Source organism: Astatotilapia calliptera, chromosome 19 (assembly GCF_964374335.1).
Source record: "Astatotilapia calliptera chromosome 19, fAstCal68.1, whole genome shotgun sequence".
Classification (NCBI taxonomy): Eukaryota; Metazoa; Chordata; class Actinopteri; order Cichliformes; family Cichlidae; genus Astatotilapia; species Astatotilapia calliptera.
The window spans coordinates 16,269,287-16,292,496 of record NC_137440.1 but is presented as its reverse complement, the minus strand read 5'-3'; the positions used below and the strand labels follow the sequence as shown (position 1 = coordinate 16,292,496).

The following is a 23,210-nucleotide window of genomic DNA, read 5'->3' as shown; positions in this document are numbered from 1 at the left end:
ATTACTATGAAAGCACAGATGCAATAAATCCATCCATGTAGTGGCATGGCTCATACCAGGTAGGAACGTTGAGAAGGACTATTTTTTAGCACAAAAGAGAGGCTGAAGTGATATCTGCAGCTGATGGCATCATCTGAACACTGTGGGGTGAGTTAGTTCTCCCACAGTAGGCTAAAAGGTGCTCACGTCAGTAGGGGCATCAATTTTGGATGTTGAATGAGTGTGTCACTACAAAATCTACAAAACAACAAGTAAATATTTGACTAAACAGAAGCAAAGCCAATAAACATATGGATTGCTTTTCTTTTTTGGCAAGAAAATATTAATGGAGGCAACTATGACAACTTGACAGTGCCTCTTTATTACTACTCTGCTCTGACTTTTCTTAAGTGATGAAAACTATAATGTTCAAATACTTTAACTGACTAATCAACCCATGAATACAACTAACATTAAAGCTCACCTGTTTTTTTCTCTTTACAGAAACGCCACTTCTTCGATTTTTGGATCATTTAAACCAGGGGCTCCATCTACGAACCAGCAATCATCTGGTCCCACAACAAAGGGGCACCATCATCTGAAACTACACTATAATAACCAAACTTCACTCTGAGCTGTTGGACTTGATTGCAGTTTTTTTTTTTGACTACCCTCAGTCTTTCACCTTTATTGAATTCAATTTAGTTTTTGCCTTCAGTCTTTAATAGATCAAAATCTGCCAATAAAAAAATGCTTAGTGTCAATGCAGCAGCAATATTATGCTGCTGCTGAATGTTATTACCTCTACGTTTCGAAAAATTAAACTCCCATTTGCAAATATATTTTACTTTTAAATGTTTATGATATTAGTCATATAACAGAGAAGGATTATAATCACCAAAATCACACATTGTGCATTTCATTTAGTGAAACAATGGAGTAGCAATGAAGTCAGTTTCAACTGTCCTAAACCCCCTAAAGTAAGAGGGTTCCGAAATGTCAGTGGCTTCAGTAATAATGTATTTGGAACTGTGTAAATGACTAATGCTGTCATTTGAAAATATTTGTTTTCTATGAAGTTAGCACTGTTCTGTTGATTTTTTTAATATGAAATAAAGTATCCAGGGGACTGTAGATTAGTACCTGTGGCATGAGGAAATGCCTGCCCTTGTAAAACCTTTTTCACCTGCTCTAATAAACATTCACACACACACACACACACACACACACACACACACACACACACACACACACACACACACACCTGCCCCAGGGCTCACCCAGCTAGTCAGACTCCCCATCTTTGTAGTTCAGGTTTTGATCAATTTAAGCCTTTTTTATTAGAGTATTTTATGGCAGAAATCCTGAGGTAAGACTTAATTTCAAAAACAACGCTACCATCACTGTCTTTGTCGCAGTGTTTAAGGAGGTCTGTCAGGACCTGAGCACAACTTCAGTCGTAGGAACAAAACCATATAACCATAGAACGACATACAAACAAACCAAAGCTCGCTCAACAGACACGTCATTCAACTCCTGTGACTTCTATCTACAAATTAGAAGGTTGTATAAACAAGATCAAGCGCACTGCAGACCCAACATTGATTATCTGAATTTAGCAGTAACACTTTATCGCTTGTTTCTCACCTGTGTTAATCTTGGAAGTAATCCGAGACAGGTCGATGCGACGAGGGGGGCGCACGGGTGTAGACTTCTTTGTAGTGCTGGTTTTATGTCTTTCCAAAGGTTTGCTTATCTTGGACAGTGGAGCAAAAATTCCTATAAAAGTAGAAAAGGCTCTAAGCATAACCAAGTAAGAATATCATCACTGACGAGACACAGAATGAGGATAATTTAAATACATAAAAGGGCAGCATGAAAGAGATTTTCTGTGCCAGGACACATTTTAAGTGCTGAAAACAGAATGAATTTACTGACATTTGGCCAAAAGGTCAAATCTTATTTCCTATGGTTAGATCAGACGCCACTGAAAAACTGACCAGACAATTTAAAAGGTCCAGGAAACGATTATGCTATTATGTGAACTGCAGTCAGTGTGTTGCTGCTCATGTCTGAATGCAGGAGAACACATAAAAAAGTCTTGTTTGATCATTCAAGTTTGCTTTGTACTATTACACTATTTAATATGGGCTCAAAACATAAAAGCTACACTTTTAGAGCCTAAACAGTTGGTAATCCAAGTTTCTAATCTAAATAAGGGAGCAGTTGTGTGTCATTGTTTTTGCTTTCAAGCACCGGGCGCGACCTACCATGTTTGTTTCGACAGTTGAAATACTGAACACCTGCTACCGAGCCATCGTTCTTTCCCTCTGGTTTGTCCAGTTCCACTCCGGCCCACAGGCCACCGGAGAACTCGGTGCTGCCGCAGAACCGCAGAGTTCCAACCTGTGTTAATAAATGTATGTACCACAGGAGGTCAAATAGAAAATATGGAAAACATCAATAAGAAACAAAACATTCACTAAAAGAACTGGAACCAGCTCTGAGCACTGGCTTAAAGATAAGATACGAGTTTTGATTAGCAAACCACACAACTTGGCACAAAGTATTTCCTGGTACGGCCTTAGAGAAAAGCATACAACACACACACTATAGTGGTAGGAGCCTTCAAAAAGAAGAACAGGGGCAATAGAAGGTGGCTAGTTGTGTACATCAGTGTGTACACATTAAGAATATCAGAAGAGGCGATTAATCAAATGCTTTGACTTCTGAGTCCTAAAACAGTAAGCTCCCACAGGTGATTAAGTATACTGCCAGATCCACTGCATTATCATAGACCGAAGAACCATAAATCTGGTGTTCACAGAGAAGCTGGTCATGACAGAAAATCAGCAGCAAACTGAAATGAAATTATGCATTTTGAAGCACATTGTAAAATCCCGGATGGTAGAGTTACTTACAGTTTGCAAATATGAGACATGAGTTTGAAGAGCTGGAGGTCGTTGTTCTAATGTTTCTCCACTACACAATAAACTACTGCCATCAATACCACTGGGCACTAAAGCCAGCCAACATCACTTATGTTAACGGTCTTCCCACACTCACCGACTTTAACTCATCAAATGGTAAATGTCAGAAACCTTAAAGCTTGGGTTTACTTGCATAGACAAATGCAAGAAATTCAGACATCTTTGACTCAAGTGGCTGTTTGCAGGTTATTTTCACAAATTCACACTTCCATAAAAGTATTAGGACTTCAGTAACACCGACTCTTTCAGCATGATCTCTCCTGTGGCCTAATAAAACTGTACAATTTTAACTCATGAGCCCTTAGAGTGGAAAAGGTGCTCCCTAATCTAATAAGAGTCCATTTTTAAGATATCTTTCATAAAAGTGGAGTTATTTAAAGAATGACTACAAATCTTTTTGATGTAATGGGGCCTACATCATTTTTTTATTTATTTTTTTTAAAAAGTTCAACAGCACCACTTTAAATACCAAGTTTGTTTTTCAGTGAGTTTGAGGTCTGAGCACACTCATTACTCCCTCTTCAATGAGGAAGGGTTATGAGAAGGGGCCATAAAGGGTATCGTGTGCCTTACAGACTGGGCACATTTATTCAGTATAGGGGTATTTAAATAAAACTGACTTTACTTATGAAGTCTAAGATTATTTGTGCAAGGGCAAAGGTGTCACTGCAAAAATTTCATTACTGTTTAAATTTCATTACTTTCAATCATGTTGGATGTTAGGTGTCTGCAGAGAGGTAATACTGAAAGGAGTAATAGGTAGCAAGAGGTAATTGAAGAGTTTTAACTTACAAATCGTGCAACTCACATCAGCTATAATGTCATGGCTTACACGGATGGTTTGTGAAACAGATCTCCTGAGATTTAGTGCAGTAAAAAGGATATTCCATTTAACAAAGCTCAATTTAATTCCTTCTATTAGATATATCACTGTTTGCCATTTTTCATTACTCCGGTCGTCTTCACGCGACACTCTTTCAGCATGAGGACAAAGAAACTTAGTAAATACTCTGTGTGAGAAATGGATGCAGTTCCAGAAGTACAGAGCAGACCCCATAACTGTCAAAAAAAATTGTCTTCGGGGAAGAAAAATGGAAAAGCTGTTAAGTATTAGTGATGTTGAATTACCTATGACTGCCATAAAGTAAGGTAATTTGTGCCCATGGCACTGCACTCAGTGTCTTTCACCTGCTTTGTTAGGTCACATAAGGTGGACTGGGCCCATGCTGTCAGCCCGATGATTTCAAATTAAAACACAAAGCACAAAGAGAAAGATTTCTGGGGTCCTCATTTAATTTTAGAGCAGAGACACCATGTAGCAAATTGTCAGAGCTGAACAGTGCAATGAACTCAATTAGAAAAATGAATTGTATTTAACCTATGGGGCTAAATACCCTTCTTATAAAAGTGTGATTCATTTCAAAAGGATTGCACATGGCTTAAGGTCCCAGCATGGTCCTGCATTGGTAGTCTGTAGGTGCTGTGCACACGTATTCACATGCTGTCACTGGGAGACTGTACAATGTTAAAAGAAATGTGGATTTTTTTTAGTACTTTGTTCTCGCGACCGAGCCAAAGTATGAAAACGCGTACACACAAAAAAAGAAAAAACGACTTCTTTGTAGCAATTTGAAACTGCTGTAACTGTCCTTTTTAACCATCAGTGCTTTTTTCAGTCTTTGATGTTTCATATGTCTTTATTTCAGCATTACCTGGTCAAGCCAAGCCATCTTTTTAACCAATCAACATTCAACTATGCACAGCATCATCACTGTCAGGCTGTGCTACTGGCTTTTTGGATGTTGAATTCCCATGGACTCTCCCTGTGAGGAACCAAAGAGCTATGAGAACTGAAACCAACACAGTACCATGAATCCTATTTTACAAAACTGCAAGGTTACTGATTAGGCTAATGGCAACAATACAGAAATTCAGAGCTTTTATGCCATTACTCTCTTGCCCTCTCCCTTAGGACCAAAATCTGTACATGCATCTTTGCCATACTGCCTTACTTAACTGGTTAAGAATTAATTGCATCCGTATATTTATTTTTACTTATTATACAGTGATGTTATGTGTCATACTGTTACAGCTTTGCCATTATTAATCACCTAAACTGGTGGTTTGTTGCACTTTTTCCCCTCTTCCTTTAGACATTACTTGTACAGTACTCTTCACCACATATTCTTTATATCATGAAGACAATGGTTTTTTTTCTTTTCTTTTCTGTACTTTGACAATTTGTTGCCAATTAATGCCTTCCCACAATATATCTGTCATTCCTCACACCCACACTTCAACATCCATACTTTTCTATCTTAATGCAGTGTGCTGTATAGCTGCGTTATAGTTACACTGTATGTGTTAGAATTATGACCAAAAAAATAACTAAAGAGGACAGGGCATTTTTTAAATGCTAAGTATAATTACACTGTGACTAGTCAACAGATTTTGTATAAATGCTTTTAATTACAGCGCTGCTACGTTTACAGTTGAACTCATTAGACATTCTCACTTCTACAAAGAAACAGCCAGTGCGGCTCACACTGCCGCCTGTGAACTTGGACTGGGTAAGAGTCGGTGATTAGAAAAGAATGACTCACAGACAAAGAACATGAGCACATGCATTTGTAAAACTTCTAATACTGATACCAGGCACCGGAGATGAACATGCTCAGATGAATGTTGATGATGTGCCAGAGTGATCTGATGGCCATAACCGAGAGTGCTTGATGGATTCCCAAATGGTGTTGCTTAGCAACTGGAAATTATTTTGTCTTGGTTGAAAATGTAACCAAAGCTTCTTAACTTTGGCTACAATGGACTACGGCACCGGTGCATGGCACTAATGTGATGCAGGATCCATGCTATAAAGACCTGGACTGTTGGATTGATGGAGATGTTGCTTAGTAAATGCAATACAGATTCTATATGTGCATTTATTACTGGTACACAGATATTAATAACCTTGGCCTGGCCAATCTGTTCTATTCTCTGATTGGCATAGAAATCTCCAATAACCAATACCATTACTAACTGGGGTGGTGGTGGTAGTATTGTGTTAATGTGTATCCACTTAAGCAGCACCATCCAATTGGGTTCTGCTGACAGACGTTTATTTCAAAATGAGCGGCGATAGCACGCCAGTCAAGGCTATTTTTAAAAATCTAATTTCTCCAGTTGTGCTTTAAATTTATATGAGTATTATAATAAATTGAATCTGCCTCATTATAATTACATATTGCAAAACCACACGAGCAACACAGGTGTGCCTGGGTACGCACACAGGTTCACACCCCGACTTCTGTGCTGCTCTGAAATGAATGCGTGTGTAGAGAGGCTACAGCAACCCATCATAAAATAGCAGGATATTTCTGACTGCTGGACTGATTTTTTAAAGCTAAGGCTTAATGTAACTGTGCATTTGCAGAGACACTCAGGCTACGTTCACACTGCAGGTCTTGATGCTCAATTCCGATTTTTTGATCAAATCTGATTTTTTTGTCTGCTTGTTCACACTACAAATAAAATGTGACAGTAAACGCGCTCTAGTGTGAACCCTCAAAGCGGCCCGCATGCGCAAAAGAAGACGTCACACACGACGCGCTCTGTTTCTACCCAGACCAAACACTATTGTTTGACTGATGGCCGTTAATATAAAGACTTGTTTCTGACTTTACGTTTCCCAATTTTGTTATTTACAAATAGCCTAATAATTATCCGTATTGCTGTTTTAGAGGAGCGGTGCTTCAAAGGATGTTTGCAGATTTCTGTCAGAATCTGCAGATTATACAGTACAAATAAAATGTTCACGTTTCTCCAACATTGTCTTCCCAACATTTTCACTAACATCTACACGGGATGGGCAGGAAGCGTTCACGATGTCTTCTCGGGCGCTGATAATTGGCGTAGCCTCAGTTACGGTCTCCTTAACTCCTCTTTCTACCAGGTGTTTGACATGAAATACTGTGGGTGGGACTGACAGGTGGAGAGAGCAGGAGAGAAAAGTGAGAGATTTTACAGAGGAAGAAAAAAACTGGATCACATAGTTGAATCATATATTAAAGGTAAATAAGCAGAGACGCAGCAAGTATTTTGTCTTAATACGACGTCAGCTGTTCAGCATTCACCCACACACGGTACCTTATGAGGGCTGGATAAATGATGGAGCACTACGGAGCAAATCGCCCAACCTTACCATAATCCCTATAGCCATCACTAACTAAAACTAGATGTGGGGAAAAAGTAATAATACAAACTATAATTTTGGAGGAAAAATACAGAACTAACTGAAATGATATTGTAAACCCACAAAACTAAAAGGAAATAAAAACATAAAGCAAATATTCTTTTCAGTTTTAGTCTTTGTCAATATGATAAAATCTGTCAGCAAAACCTGCTCGATTAGGCTTTCGTGCACCCGTTTCAGACTTGGAATGCCGCATATCACTTCCTTCAAAAAGCGCTGTATTAAATTCCTAAACTAACAAATACCCTACATATAATGATAAACAAAAAGGACTAACACTACCACTCAAAATATTAAAAAAAAAAAAAAAGAAGAAAAAAAACCCCAAAAACATTTTCTAACAATTTTCAAAAAACTAATTAATTTAAATTTAATTTAATTTAAAACATAAAAAAACAACACAAAGATGATAAAAGTACTTTTAAAATATAAAACGATAATAACTCTGTTCGCTTCTAGCATGAAAAGAAAGACGGAAGCTTTATTTGCAGGAGAGCATTGATGAACAATTAGTGACTGTTAGTTCCTCAAAATTTACTCTTTTTCTTTTTTTAGGCCGATAGTTTTACCAGCTCCTTCAGTCTATTTCCACATGAAATGGCTCACCTGTCTCTCCTCCACTCTTCAGGACGCTCTCCCCACACACAGTAAAACCAAGTGAAACAAAAAGGATGCAAAGAGGAAAGAAAACAAGCATCTCTCAAGCATACAGTTACATCAAACTCTCATTTAAAAATCAACATGACAAACACAAATACCATCCTTCTGCTTTGCCTGGTTTTAAGACTATGACATAACCCAACTCTAAACAAAATATCATTCAAAGTTTCTTCATACTACTCCATCCAGCACAGACTTTTCCAGTGGAACAGGAAACTCACTCGGTATACAGGATTCACGCACAACCATGCAGACGGTTTAATCTCTGCTTAAAGTGTCTCCAGAGGTCCCGTGTTTACAACCATCAGGATAAAAAGTGTCTTGAGTGTCGTTGTGGTATGTGCAGAAAGCTTGGACTTCAATGTAACAGCAGGTGAAAAATCTATTGCAACATTAAGACGAAAACAGCACACGGCATCATCGATACTCCAGCGTTTCCAGTCTGTGGAGCTGATAATTTAATAGCAGCACACACAAAAGGCTCCACTGGCACCGTATCGTTTTAAACAGCATCCCACTGTCAAGCCTTATCAAGGGCTTTAATTTCCATTGTACCAAGTGGACTTGCAAGTGGCCTCCAAATTGTTTCCTGGTGGTATTCATTTTCAGGCAAACTTAGATGGATACAACCAAATCTAGCTAGCTATTACTTCTGCTACAACTTCGCTTCAGTTTGTGAAAGCATATGAAATACTGGCAAGACGTGACCTGCAAATTTCACAAAGTGATAAAGGGGGGAAAAAATTACAGTAAGTGTTAAAGAGACGCTCGATTTCAGTAGAAAAAAGGCTGACTGAAGCCCCTAAACCAAAGTTAGTATCATATTCCAGCACAAAACTGAAAAAGCAAAGACAGAGCCCTGCATTAGTGAGCTTTGTTTAAATATACTGACTCGCTGCTGCTAAGAGACAGCTCATTTTAAACTGGAGAAGTGTGGACTTATTTGAATTCAGCTAATCACTGAGTCATAATTAGAGGGCTGTGAAACTTCCCTCTATTGTACCATTCTGAGATATGAAAAAGCTTTAAGTAAGACTGAAAGTACTGCTGTATAAAAGTGAAGATCACTGCTCAGAGCCACAACTCACCTTCTGTGCAGCTATAATCACACGGTCACCTAGACGGATTCCCATGGAGGCGAGCTGTAGCCTGGCCTTATCAGAGAGAGCAGGGAGGGACTGGGCTTTCAGGGTGAGGGGCAGAGGGGAGCTGGGTCTGGGTAACGCTTGTCTCAGCAAAGTCCGGAGCTCTTTGGCCATGGCTGCTGCATCAGCCATGTCCAGAGGCATGTCGAGGGGATCAGGCACCACGTCTGCTGGACACTGCCCTTTTTCATTCTTTAACCGGACACAAGGAGAAAAAACAAAACAAAAAAACAACACAGATAAGAGGAATGTTTTACCAATCAGGTAAGAGAATGTTTTAAGCAGAGATTTTGAAAAAGGACAGTCATTTAAATCATTATATCTGCAACTAAGCAGAGCACTAAAGACACCTGCATTGCAGAGGTCATCCAAACGATTGGTTTTAAATTAAAAAAGGGAAGAGAAAAAAAAAAAAAAAAGAAGAAGAAGAAGAAGGGGGTGTTAATCCGGACCACCCTCGGCTCCACTAACTGAACACACAGCAGAACACTTTCTCTGACATCTGTTTCAGCTCCACTGGCACAAGGACAGATACAGAAAACCCTTACCACCTCACAGCACATTCTCTTTTTATATATGAGGCATTTATTCACTGAGCTGTTATTTTATGTCCTTTTTTTCTACTTTCTATTTAAATGAGCCAAGGTAAAATCAGTCTTACTTGATTGTTTTGTTTTTTTTCCATACTGTACTTTTTTGTTGCTACAGACCCTTTCATTTTTTTAAGTAAAAATACACTGCATCTTAACTAAATATGGCAAACATAATAATTACAGCAACAATGACATCTACAGCAACACTGTAGCAAAATTCGTCAAGGCAACACCTGCAAACCTCTTAGCTCAACATCACACACCTGCAACTAAACCAATCACTGCAACTGCAATAACTAAACCACCAATTACATCTGCCCCAGAAATGGACCCTCAGTTGATATCACTGAGGAAATAAAAGAGCCAGTTTCTTTAACGCACGAGTGTGAAAGCTTCTATCCCAAATGAAAAGTGTAAACTTACTAATGCGTTATGAATCCATTAAGTGCAAACAGTGTGACCCAGACAGTCTCATTAATGCTGGGAGATGTGTGCAATAAACCGATCCCACTTACCAGAACACTGATATGATATTAGAAACTGCCCAACTGCAAGCACAAGACTGGACGTCATGTTGGTAGGAGCACTGAAGCGCTGAACCTTCTGACAAAACACAGAATTCTTGCAGTCCACTTGAGCAGAAAATAATTGGTTGAACTTGAACTGGTGCTTTTTTATTTCAACAATATCAGTTGGGCCAAGAGTACCTGAGAATGAGGATTTATTGCATGCTGAAGTACGGCTCAGTAAAGAAAGAATTTAGCCAGTCGTTTTTATAGCAGTGAATGAGAACCAACAGTGCTCGACCTACAAACTGAGGCTTATATCTGGAACTCTAATCCCTGCGGGTTAGATGTTTACATTTGGAGGAGGAAAGAGGAGGCTTGTGCGTTGAAAAGTAAAAACTGTGAAATAAAGCAGAAAAAAAAAAATACCACTAGCTGAGAACAACAGTGAGACAGCTTGCCAGCTCTCGCAATATCGATCAATACTAATTAAATCAAATGCAGCATAAGCATCACTGATGACAGACTGCTTTCAAAAGACAAACTATTTAAAACATTTTTTTTTTTTTATGTCCATCTCCAAAATGGTCACCATCATTTCTGTATGCTGCACCTAATCGCATCTTATTCATGTTGTCAGGGCAAGAGGCGCACAACATGAGCATTTAGTCACGTAAAGAAACTACAGTCAGGGAGAGCTTAGAGACACTAAGCAAGCTTAAGTGTCAGCGGAGGTAGGAGGATACGGCTGTGGAGGCGTGACAGACGAGAGGAGCTCATCCAGCACTACGGCGCAGGATTAATTGGGGCACACTTGCATTTGCCAGCCCCTCCGGCAACAATACAAGTGGTCTTTGATAAATATCAAAACCCAGCTTGCCTTTTATTGCTGAGGCCTGTCGCTCTCATGTTGTAACACTGAGCTAAAGTACCAAACAATCAATCTGTCTTCATGTGCCTAGAGTGAAGGCAGCATGCCACAGGACTAGCTCCAGGAAAGAAATGCTTAGCTCAGTGGCGATATCTATATTTAAAGGAGTGCATTTAAAGCATGCAATCTCTCTCTTTTTTCTTTTTTTTTTAAAAACAGCTGGGCAACCCTAATCAACTCCCCATGTATACTTTAGATTGATGGGGTAATAAACAGAACAATAATCACCTCTAGACAAGTCCAGTGTATTTCACTTAAGTACCATAATGTAATACCATGCCAAGCTCCCACGGTGAACCATTTTTTAAGCACTGTCACACACTCACCCACTGACATGTGACAAATGCCTTTCACAACTACACAACAGCCATACTTCATTTGTTACGGTTAAATTATGAGAGCTTTGAAAGATGCTTTTAATGCTTATGCACAACAGGCAGAATACCTGAAACATATTTGACACTCTCGCAAATGATTTGTGAATCATTGCATTTAAGTGACTTTTTTCTTTGTTGCAATCCTGGGATAGGAACATGAAAGTGCTAATAACTGCAATTCCACCGCTGTTGCAGGAATCAGCATAGCGTTCTCCACATCTTTTCCACACTTTGACCCTGTGATTCAACTGCCGTATGTTCAGGTTCCAGTGGGCATGTTGCCGACACCAGCGCACTTAGGCCTGACCTCCCAGCAGCCCCATGCAGTGTGACCGAGTGAGGAAACGAATCCTTGTGGCGTCATCTTCTTGGGATGTAAACAGGCTGTTCAACAGTATGAGATTTATTGCCAAGAAGCATCTTTACAACAAAGAAATAATTGACTAAACACAAATTTCTTTAATTTTTGTGCAAAGTTTATCCTGGAACCAACACAAAAAACAAGATTTACTGAGAAAGTAAAATAAAGCTGAGTAAGTAAACACCTTCTGTTATTGTTAACAGCTGAACTTCCCATGAGCTGTATGCTGAAATTCAGAATGTGCAGGGAAACATGTCAATCCACCCACCCAAAATCCTCCACATACCAAACAGATCTGCAACAGCAGCTCACATTTAATCTGAAACTGAAAGAGAAATAAGTGAGCAGTTCACCACAGAAACCTTTTTTTTTTACTAATGCAAGAAATGATGAGTTGCCACAGCTCTCAATCCATAAGGTATGTAGCAAGGGAAGCACGAAAGGCCAGCAACATTTTTATTTTTCCATCCTTTTTAAAAAATCTTTCCATTGCTCCAATACTCAGTTTGTTGTGATTAATCTCTGCAGTGCCAGTGAAGAGAAATATCAAATTAAACCACTTCCATGCCTGACCTTTACTCAGAAAGAAACTGAATTTCTTGGCTCTGATATCACGAACACACTGCCAGCCAACACCATCATTTTTCAAATGCGAATTTCACAATTTGTCAAACACATGAAAAGTCAATGCAGGAAAAAAAAAAGAATAGTACTGAAGGATGTGGCTGATTGTGATGAATTACTCATTATTACAACTTTTCATTTTAAAGGGAGTAATAAATTAATGTTACCTTCTCTGTGTGTTTTTTCCAGGTTGTGCTTTAATTTTGAGTAATGATAACATGACGACATTACAGCGAATGCACCGCCTTACAGAAGATCAAAGCTGCATAAATCAAAAATGGGGGGGAAAAAATACATGACTAATAAACTGATGCTTATTTTTGAATCTCTCCATTTCAAATTCTTATTTATTTCTCCATTATATTTTTGATTTCTTTATTTTAAAATAAGTCAGTGGTCTCTGTATACCTGTTGTGAGCTTGGTCTACATTGCCAGCAAAAAGCTGGATCCCCTCCCAGTAGGTACTGGACTCCACCAGGGCTGCCCTTTGTCACTGATCCTGTTCATAATTTTTTAGGACAGATTTCTAGATGCAGCTGAGGACGAGAGGGTATCAGATTTGGTGGTCTCGAGATCTCGTTTCTGCTTTCTGTGGATGGTGTGTTCTTGTTGGCTTCATCGAGCAATAACCTCACCCACTGAGGTGGTTTAAAGCAGAGTGTGAAGTGGCAGGGATGAGAGCTGGCAGCTCGCAATCTGAGGCCATGTTTCTCAGTCACACAGGGTGGAATGCCCATTCCAGGACGGGAACATGCTGCTACCCTAGTTTGGAGTAGGATGCCTCCTGGACGGCTCCTAGGTGAAGTGTTCCAGGCATCTCTCACCAGAAGGATGCCCCGGGCGAGACCCAGGAGATGCTGGAGACATTACGTCTCTCAGTTGGGTAGGGAATCCTTAGGTGAACCCCACAAGGAACTGGTGAGAGGTAGTTCTGAGCATTTCTGCTTGGATTGCTACCCCCGTGACTGGAACCACACTGCTAGTAAATTGAGATGTTCTAGCTAAAGAACTAATAATAAATAAAAACCCAACAAAATAAATGAAAAACAAACTATTAATAGAATCTATTTATCTCATTTCAATCCTCCGTAATAAAAGGACTGTCATCGTCAGGGTCACGGCAAACACACGGGTCCTTTCAAATAGTGATAAAGATTACAAGAAGAAAAAAATATTGCAATATCGGAGCTTATAAAAGCCGATGCAGCATATCTCTAGAGCCAACTGCCAGCAGCAGTGATGAACCTTAAATAATAAAGCAGACAGAAAATAATCTTCCCTCTGTGGCGTTTTAACTTTTGCTTGGCAAGATAACGACTAAACAGAAACCAAGAAAGCCTCTTGGGTTTCAAAAAGCCAGCCTTGTAATTTCTAACCACATAGTCCATATATCTTGCAAGCATTGCATTCACTCAGTAAGATATAGAGCCTCTGCTCTCATATTTGAGAATGGAAATTACTGAATTATGGTGTGCAGTGCTTTGGTGACCTCCAGTGGGAAAATTAGTGCTTACAAAGACCAGGAACTAGACCTGTTTACAAACAGCTTCAATACTTCTGCAGCCAAAATGTGCAATATTAAAGATAATCACACTGCAAGTTCCAATACAGATATAACATTCTGAATAAAACCCATAAGCTATGACAGCCCATATATTCATGCCAAAAACATTATCTACTGGGACCCTGCTGTGTATATACTTTCGCTCAAGATAACAGCTGATCAGGGCTGTTCAGCAAAGCCCTCAATCAAGATTTAAATGAAACTGAGATGCAACCGAGAGGCACGAAAGCAAACAGAGCAAGCACAAGACATCGAAGTAGTGAATCTATTCAAAAATGTCTGTGAAATCTGTAGTCTAAGCAGCTGCCTTCTCAGGTGTTAGCTGACAGCTGAGTCAGAAGATGTCAATGTGCACAAACAAAAAACCCCCACTGAATATCTAAAATTGGGGGGGGAAAAACCTGATAGATTACCTGGACTTTCATACCAAAAAGATTGCGATCTGTCCCTTTTTTTTTATTCATTTATTTATTTTTTTAAAAACTGAGCAGGCAGATTTCCTCTGCAAAGATCTCCATCAAATCGCAGTAATTCGGTCTAGCAGTAAACAAAAAGAGCAAAGATTGAATCGCATCAGGAAGGTTTGTAAAGGTGAAAGTGGGAAAATTGTGGGAATCAATTTTCTATCTCAACGGGAGTTATGAATGCTGACATCTGAGAAAATGCATGGGGCAAAAACAGTGTCATGACCACCTACAATCTAATGAAATCCAATACAAGAGCTACGAAACAACAATCGGTCTGTTGAGATTACATTAGTGAATAGCAGGGTCACTCGCATGCTGTTTTTAGAGCAGTTCACAGTGGTGGTGGTGCACTGGGCTGCTTTAAGTCAATGTGGTGCGCTAAAATAATTAGTCTGTTAAGAAAAGATTGAAAACGGGTGAATAAACTGCTTGTTTATTTTACTTTACCAACTAAAGGAAACTAATGTGCTAATGTCGTCCAGTGACATTAAATTAAATCTCATCTAAATTCTATATCTCTCGTTTAAGTCTGAAAACAAAGGTTCATTTCTATATATGGAATATGACTTCCATTATCTATCATTAGCATCATTAACAGCTGTTTCTGATTTGATCCATTTTCTTATAGAATTTTTTATACCTGATGTGAAAAATATTAAATGTGTTTATATTTTTTTGAAAACTTACCAGGCACCAGGTTCCAGAAAGATGTAAGTTTTTTTGAACATTAAGATATTGTCCCATTTTTTCCTTTTGTGAATCTGATGTATATTGTAAATAGTAAATGGATTTTTGGTGGAAGTTAAGATAAAGGCACTAACAGGTAACGTGTGCAAACAAAAAGCTTCCAGGTTGTGAATTTATATCATCACAAGGTTCATACCACAAGTCAGAGCTTGTTTTGTGCTAATGAGTTTGTGTCTGTTTGAATAAGGATTTGTCTGCACAAAGAGTTGTGCATACAGCTCACGTGGAACCCAATAGCACGGTCCATAAGGATGACGCTATACATAAATCGAAACAGGGCATAGTGGCATTCACCTCAAACACCAGAAGTGCAAAGGTCAAAAACCACAGAATGAGAAGCCTTAAATAGCGGCTACAGTGAGAATGTTTTTTAAATACTCGTTTCACATCAGCTCTTTATAAAATATAGCTTTGCTCCTCTCAGTGGCTCACAAGAACCAAGACCAGCACAAGCAAGAGGAACCCTCGGACTGGTTGTTTGTGACGCTGCCCCCTGGTGACAGTAAACAGCGATCTGTAGGCTGTGCATAAGACTACTGCAGAACCCTGTTGGAGCCCCAAGTCACCAAGATGTGGAGGGGTGGGCGTGCTGACCTCTGTGGTCATCTTCAATTTAGAGCTGGGGACAAACTAAAAAAAAAAAAAAAAAAGTTTAAGCCAAGTTGGGATTTTCTTGACAATATGTTAGTTCTGACTATGAAACAGGAAGATGTAGAAGTCAGAATACTGACAGAAATTACATTTGTTCCTGCTAGGTAGCTGATGCTAGGTGGTTAAATCAAAGGGACTAAGGCACCTCCCTCTACCAGTGAGGGAAAAAAGGCTAATTAAATATGTTATGTCAAAATAACATGTCAAAAGAAATGAGAAAAAAAAAACATTTCAAATTAAAAACATCTGGACCATGTGTCCTCTCGCTCCTTGTCAGCCAAATCCACAGGAAGCGCTACCCGAAAAATGCATCCACAACCCACCATGTTCACCTGAATGTACACGAATAAACCTTTTCACTTGTCACAGCAGGAGAAGTGGCGCAAATAACCTAAAAATCAATAACATTACTGATGAGTCAGTTGCATTAAGTGCAGTTAAGGTATGTCAGTGAGCCAACAGGCACAAAAGACTGCACTAAGTGAAATATGACCATCATACCCACTTATATGCTTTTTCAGCTATGACAAAGCCGTCTTACTGATCTTAAAACCATGCAATTACCTGACGCATCCGGTACTGACAGTCAAGCCGCAAAGGACTCTTAAATATTGTTACCTTTGCAAGTGCTGCAGATTATTTAAACCATTCTGCACAACTGCTTTACACATGTTATGTGGCATATTTTTCACCTCCTTACGGCAGATAAAGTCTGAAGAGCTCAAATCTCCAACAACACTTGAATCTCAAAGAACTTTGCTGGACTGACAGATTATAGCCTGTGGCCTTCACTGAGGTCATCATAAAACATTGAAATTTTAAAGTAAGGATAAGTATGGAATAGGAAAACAAACAAACAAAAAACAAACAAAAAACCCCAGCAAATCATAAGTATCCATGTATAGTTCAGTTAATTTGGCAGCTACAAGGATGGGCTCAGCATATTAAGACTTATTAATATTTGGGTCATTCTTCTGTCAGGAGCATTAAAGATAACACTCTAACATAACAGAAAACCAACCAATACAATAAGTAACCTACCGTCTGCTAACAAAACTTCAATACTAGACTATAAGGTCAGTACTTAACAGACTGGCTGTTATACTTTTAGCTTAGATGCTAAATGTTTTTGTTTGTTTGTTTCGTTTTTTTTAAATGGCTGCTATTTTTAGTCATGTGGCTCGTTAGCATTAATGTTTCTACAACAAATGATTCTGTCATCAAATAAAACACCTCTTAACCTTGAGCATGTAAACTGTGCCTCCATTACTTTTTGTGGAGGAGCTCAGGAAGTCCAGGAGCAGGACAGCCTAATTTTTGAAAACTGAAAAACTTGCATAGAGCTAATCTTTCTATCCATGATGTTGTTCCACCATCATGGATTATAATGTAAACTAATTTTTTTGCTTTTTTAGGGTTAACTATTTTACAAATGTAAGCCAGTCACATGACTACAGCTGTAAATTAGAAGCCTGCAGAGCCCTTACATGTCACCTCTCACTACAATCATCAGCACATCAGGTGGCCAATAATTTAATACATTTAAACCGCTGGGAACGCCCAAGTGGATGTTTCATCCTAGGTTAAAGCAATATTTTAAAAATTCATATCATGCATAAAATTATGACTATTATATAACCCAGTACTAGTTGGGCTTATGGTCAGATTACATCAGTGCAATCACATGGTTAATACCAAATTTGGTTACTAATCCTATCGTGTTTCCATTTTTTCCCCCTTATGTTGACCAATATCAGCATACTGGCAAAAAAAAAAGAAAAACAGAAAAAACAAAGATGGCGTTTACTACTGTGTGTCACATCAGTTTGGCCCGAGCTAGAAGTTCACGGGCCCACACTCAAGAGCTACAAGACTTCTTTGTTTACTTGTAAAAAGAGGAAATAATTAAAACAATAGCAAAGAAAAATCTATTTAACACTATGAGTCAACTGGAAATTTTAATTTTCCATCAGTGCATCATTATTTATAACCACAAAAGCACAGTGCGGATCATTTGCTGACTGTAGAAGCAACAAATATATAAATAAATAATACAAGCTATATTCTGAGGAGATCTTCATTTTTTAACATTTATATAACGCAACTCACTCATCAAGCATCGATTCTCGTCTCTGTGACTTAAAATCGAAAAGGGAGATCAATACCGATATGCAATCCTAATTAAATGTAATAATTCTTTGGTCGGTTTGATGAAGGAATTCAATCTGTCAAATTCACAGGATGACTTGTGAGTCTGCTGCTGTGTGCGTATACGCAGAACAACTATGGCACTTACTCTGAACGCAGGATTGGCTCCCAGTTCCAAGAGACACTTGACAGCTGATGTGCACAGGTTGGATGCGGCGATGTGCAGAGCTGTGCCAAAATCAAAGTCACTGCAGGTGGCATCAACATCTACAACATAAAAAGACCATTGGGAGGTTAGGAATACACAGTTATATGGCTTGTGTGGGTGTGTTAAGAATTAATTGACACTTTATTAACTTGCATCATTTTCTACCTGGTGTCTCAAATGCAAACACTGGGTTTAAACATTGTTTAAGCAACTAAGTGTAAAAGACAAACTGAAAACCTGCCCCATACACACACACCCTGCCTTTGTTGAAGTCATTTCCTAATTAACCTGCTCTTGTAAAACCAGTTCTATTGCCCTCACCGTTTGTATTTGAGCAGACTGCTGAGAGCAGAACTGCTGCATGGTTTGTCTGAATAAATTAAGCACCACTTTCACAGCAGAGTTGTTGAGCTTTTTGAAGGCAGAAATCTCAAAGTATGTATAATGAATGCACCAGAACTCCAGAAACTTTAATAAGTTAACATGAAAGAAGTTTGGACAACAAAGGGGAATTGAGAATGTGGTTTAGTGAGTCATCAGACTTGCTGTATCAACCTCAGAACTCCAGATAACTCCGGAAATCCACATCTGGAAACGGAGCCTACATCCATGATTCTGAAGCGTTTGGCAGCTGCTCTCAGGACTCATGATTATTTAACATGATTGCTTACAGTCTTTGGGAAAAAGCAGAAGTTGTTACATTTAGTTTATTTACAATTCAACTGAAAATAAAACTTAAAAACATTCAAACTGAATCAAAACTGCCACCACATGGCAGTGGGCTTTTTTACCGAACGAAAAAAGTAAAAGAAATTGTCAATTATTTTGATTTATTAATAGGTGGAAACCAAATATGGAACTAAATGTGGAGCTAAAATTGATTTCATTAACTGCACAGCACTATCAAGACTTAGTTGATTCTCACAGTACACGAGATTCTGAACTGCCGTAAAATTAATATTCATAGAGAATCTAGGTAAATCTAGGTCCCAGCTACACCGACATCCTACACCAAAAGAGTAAGGTATGCAGAAAGAAATCTTTCTGGACTAACAAATAGATAAAGTATTTTAAGGGTGGAAAAAAAGCAGACAGCAACAGTCAGACATACTGCACCATTTACAGGAAGGAGGAAACTGTGCTTACTGCACACAAAGACCATATGATCCTTGTGTCTCATTGACAAGTCAAATAATCGAATGTCAGTTTTTGCTCAAAGTATTTGTGGAATATTTTTACATTGTGCAACGTGCCACAGCAGAATATAGATTATTTTTGCTAGTGAATTAACAAATTATAGCTGATTGTTAACACTTTCAACTAGATTCAACTGCTGCTAACTTCTTGTTAATGCAGATGTCTACTGCACATTAGTGCAGTTAGGGTTAGACATGACATTTGAACTGAGCATTAGAGTAGGAAAGAAAGGTGACTTGAGTAACATTGAATGTGGCATGGTTGTTAGTGCCAGACACACTCATCTGAATAGAGCATAACAGAGCTGATCTGCTGGAATTTTCCCACACAACCACCTCTAAAGTTTACAAAAATGTCTGGAAAGAGTGCAGTGAGGGGTGAGAGGAGAATGGCAAGACTGTTATTAGGTGAAAGCAAGACCACAGTAACTCAAGAGCATTTTTGAACACACAATACGTCCAGCATTGAAGCAGATGGGCCACAGCAGCAGAAGACCACACTGGGGTCCCACTCCTATTAAATAAAAACAGGAAACTGAGGCTAGGGTAAGTTGGTAAGCTAGCTGGTTTTACCATTTACTGATTAGTTTGTATTTGTGTGTAATGATGAGAAAACCACACTTCTGTCTGTGTCATTTACTGAGGCAAGTGTTTCATCGAGCACCTTCTTCAAGACACACTGCCGTGAACGACACTTCTCTCGTTATCATTTGATCCAACGCAGTCAACAAGGTTTTATCTGCTGAGTAACGATTTTCATAAATTGGACATCACAGCCGTACGAAAAGAGCGATGATCAATCCTCGTGCTGCCAGTGTACAAGCAGACAATGAGCCGCCAGTATGAAAAGCTAATGACAGGGCTCCTGTACAGTTTCCATTTCAAAAGAACTTCGATTCTTTTACAGAAATAAAATTTTGAAACATCCTAGTAAACTTTTTAGAACCAAATTAACATCTAACAACACTTCATGAAACCATTTCATATTCAAGACCCTACTTTTTCAAAGGCTGGAGGCTCTTTATTCTGATACCTGGAACAGCAGGATGGTAGTATTTATTTTTCCCAGCTTCATTTGTATTTATGTAGTTACAAAGTGCTAAAAAATAAACTTAAAATAAAAAGAAATTACACAGAATTCAGGGGAATTTCATATTTAACAGAAACAACAGAAAAAATAAATTACAAAAAAAAATCCTGCCCAATGAGAGACAGGTAAGAGTCTCAACGAGGCATTAGTGTTTTAAAAAGCAAGATTTTAAGAGATTTAAAAGAGGTTGCCGTTACCCTGCCTTAGATCTTCCACCAGGTTTACTGTAAGAAATCAACACATTCAGTGCCTTCACTTTACACACCAAGAGTTGTCACCCCCATAGGCCCATTCTGAGCCAAGAAAATCCCTGAGACAGGCTGTTTATTTGAGAAAATACAGTCTCTGCCTGTCCTTACAGCTAGGGTGACCTTTCATCTCTCTGCTCCAGCTGCAGCTCTGCTCTCACCTCCAGGCTGGGATGCCTGCAGCACCACACGGATAAGCTGGGGCACATCGAAGTACGCAGCGTAGTGCAAAGCCCTCATGTTAGTCCACCGCGAACGAAGGTTTGGATCTGCGCCCAGGGCGAGGAGCTGCTGAGCAAAGCTCGCTGCCGTGTCTGCATCGCCTGAAGAACAGGTCACAAACACAGGTGTTAGAGTTGAGAGGAGTTGTAGTAACAGACAGTAAGTCAGCTCTAGAGAGTGTATTTAAGAAGTGGTTGATGAACAGCTGCACTTACTGAGGTATACAGAATAATGTTCAGCAGTAGAGTGGTCACATAAATTCACACACACATACGTCAGAGTAGATGTCTGTTTAGTTCTACCCTGCAGCTGAGAGTGCTTATTCAACATCTCTGTCAATACTTACCAATGCCTGGGGCTCCGGCCTTGCAGCAGTAGTGCAGGAGGCTCATATCTGTCAGACCGTCTCGATCATTCACACCACAGCCTCTCTTTAGTATCTGTGCAAAGAGAAGATATGCAGTATGTGCCACTAAGGACTTGGTGTTGGCGTGCAGAAATCTTCCATAACAGGTTAAAGTGAAATTAGAGGGAAATTGTGTGATGAATGACAAGTAATTCAAGGCTTTCATAACTCTACTCTACTTAAATCTGGACAACAGGTATTACGTAAACTGGCATTGAAACAAGGTATTTATTTCTCAAGGGTGATAGTTACTCAGAGAAAATGATCGCCTTCTTTTACCCTTGAGATGAGTGCTTCTCTGCACAGTTTACTGCAATGCAGCTACTTTGTGTAACACAGGCAGAAGGGATTTGGTGTGTATCTGAACAGAGTCCATAACAATGAAAAAAAATAAATCAGAACTTATATTAATCTGAAGTCCTCTGAAGCTTCAGTTGATTATATTACGACAAAAATAAAAGCGTTACAGCTACAGAAGGGACCGCTGTGAGATTCCGCAGCAGTTGGACATTTTTTTATGTCACCTCATTGCCGATAAGGTCAATGTCCTTCTGAACCTGGGGCACCCACTGCCTGAGGACAGCAAACAGCTCTGGTATGGTGGTGCTGGGATCCAACAGAACCTCCCTGCATTGCGGCTCACTGGGGTCAAAGAAGGAGAACTCTGGAAGCAATGAAGAGGAACAAAAGTAACACGTGTTAAGTATAATGAGGAGTGGGACTGGAAATATTTCTCTCCCGTGTACAGACACGAAGAGAGCATGTGTGAAACTCTGCAGCACAGACGTTTACTACGTTTCTGCAACTGACTGTTCAATCGATTCAGCAAATTACTAATCTTGGGAAATGCCCTTGCTGCCCTTGCAGAGGCAAATGAAAACAGATGTGACAGTAGATGGCCTGCCGTGAACCAAATGAGGCATTAGATGACCCGGCTGAGGCTGAAGGCAAATGGATTGCACTGTGAAAGGCCAAAAGTTAACACTAACTGTAGTCGGCATGACATTTTTTCATAATTTTGTCTCTGTACGCAACTACAGCAAATCTGAAATGAAATACTTTGATTAAAGATTCAACTTTCAGAGGGTTTTGGGGAAAAAAGGCATTAAACATGAAAATTAGACTTTAAAATACATCACTCACCTCAGAAGTAATTGAACAGTCAAGTGTTACTTGACTTCTATTCACCTCAAAAAACTTACACAAAATCAACACAGTAGTTTCTTAAAGAAATGAAACATCCAAGTATTTAAGGACATTAGAGCAAATTAGCATCAAACCTGCTGAAATGGCTTTACTGATTAATTAGGTAAATCAAGATATAGACGATAACAGTCACCATGTTCTTGTTTAAGAATTAATCACTACAAAAGAACAACCTCAATTTGTAACTAACATATCCAGCTACATTATTAGAACCCGGAGACTCTGTATCACTATCATCTCTCTGTGTCAATTTAAGCCATCAACCTTTCTTCAGTCTCATATCTTGTGGCATTTCACAGCCTGTTGATGCTGCAAAGAGAACGCGTTAACTAGCTTGAAATGTCACATAGCTGCAAAGAGAAAGCGTGAATACTCACCACAGTCACTGGGCATGGGTGCAGAGGCCACCTGGTGGATCACTGGCCGCTGATGAGAAGAGAGTCTAGCGCGGCAGCCCAGGACCGTGTCGCCTTCAACGGGCTCTGAAACATCCTCCTTTGTCATCTCCCCCTCAGGGCCTGCGGCTGGAACAATATTAGAAAGCCTATTCTGAGAACACAAGTAGGTCTAATCTCTCAATAAAAGCACACAGGCTACAGCGATGTCTTCATTTGATCTGGCAGTGCAATACAGGGAAATGC

General features: G+C 39.3%; 1 protein-coding gene and 1 long non-coding RNA gene across 5 annotated transcripts in view; one reads left to right on the top strand and one right to left on the bottom strand.

Annotated features, from left to right (window-relative positions):
• The window catches only part of LOC113012735 (CAP-Gly domain-containing linker protein 4), a 61,225-nt gene that overhangs the window by 16,620 nt on the left and 21,395 nt on the right, over positions 1-23,210 (bottom strand). For all 4 annotated transcript variants that reach the window (XM_026153043.2, XM_026153042.2, XM_026153041.2 and 1 more), the window contains exons 2-9: positions 22,947-23,093; positions 21,888-22,027; positions 21,304-21,397; positions 20,897-21,058; positions 18,142-18,260; positions 8,967-9,215; positions 2,250-2,385; positions 1,627-1,758 (exon numbers count right to left, since the gene is read on the bottom strand). In XM_026153043.2, coding sequence (XP_026008828.2) covers positions 1,627-1,758; positions 2,250-2,385; positions 8,967-9,215; positions 18,142-18,260; positions 20,897-21,058; positions 21,304-21,397; positions 21,888-22,027; positions 22,947-23,073 — 1,159 coding nt within the window. In that variant the 5' untranslated portion in view covers positions 23,074-23,093. The remainder of the gene's footprint in view (positions 1-1,626; positions 1,759-2,249; positions 2,386-8,966; positions 9,216-18,141; positions 18,261-20,896; positions 21,059-21,303; positions 21,398-21,887; positions 22,028-22,946; positions 23,094-23,210) is intronic.
• Positions 9,151-12,726, top strand: LOC145422547 (uncharacterized). Its single transcript, XR_013903857.1, has 3 exons — positions 9,151-9,287; positions 11,626-11,963; positions 12,605-12,726. It is a non-coding gene; the product is annotated as an uncharacterized LOC145422547 (long non-coding RNA).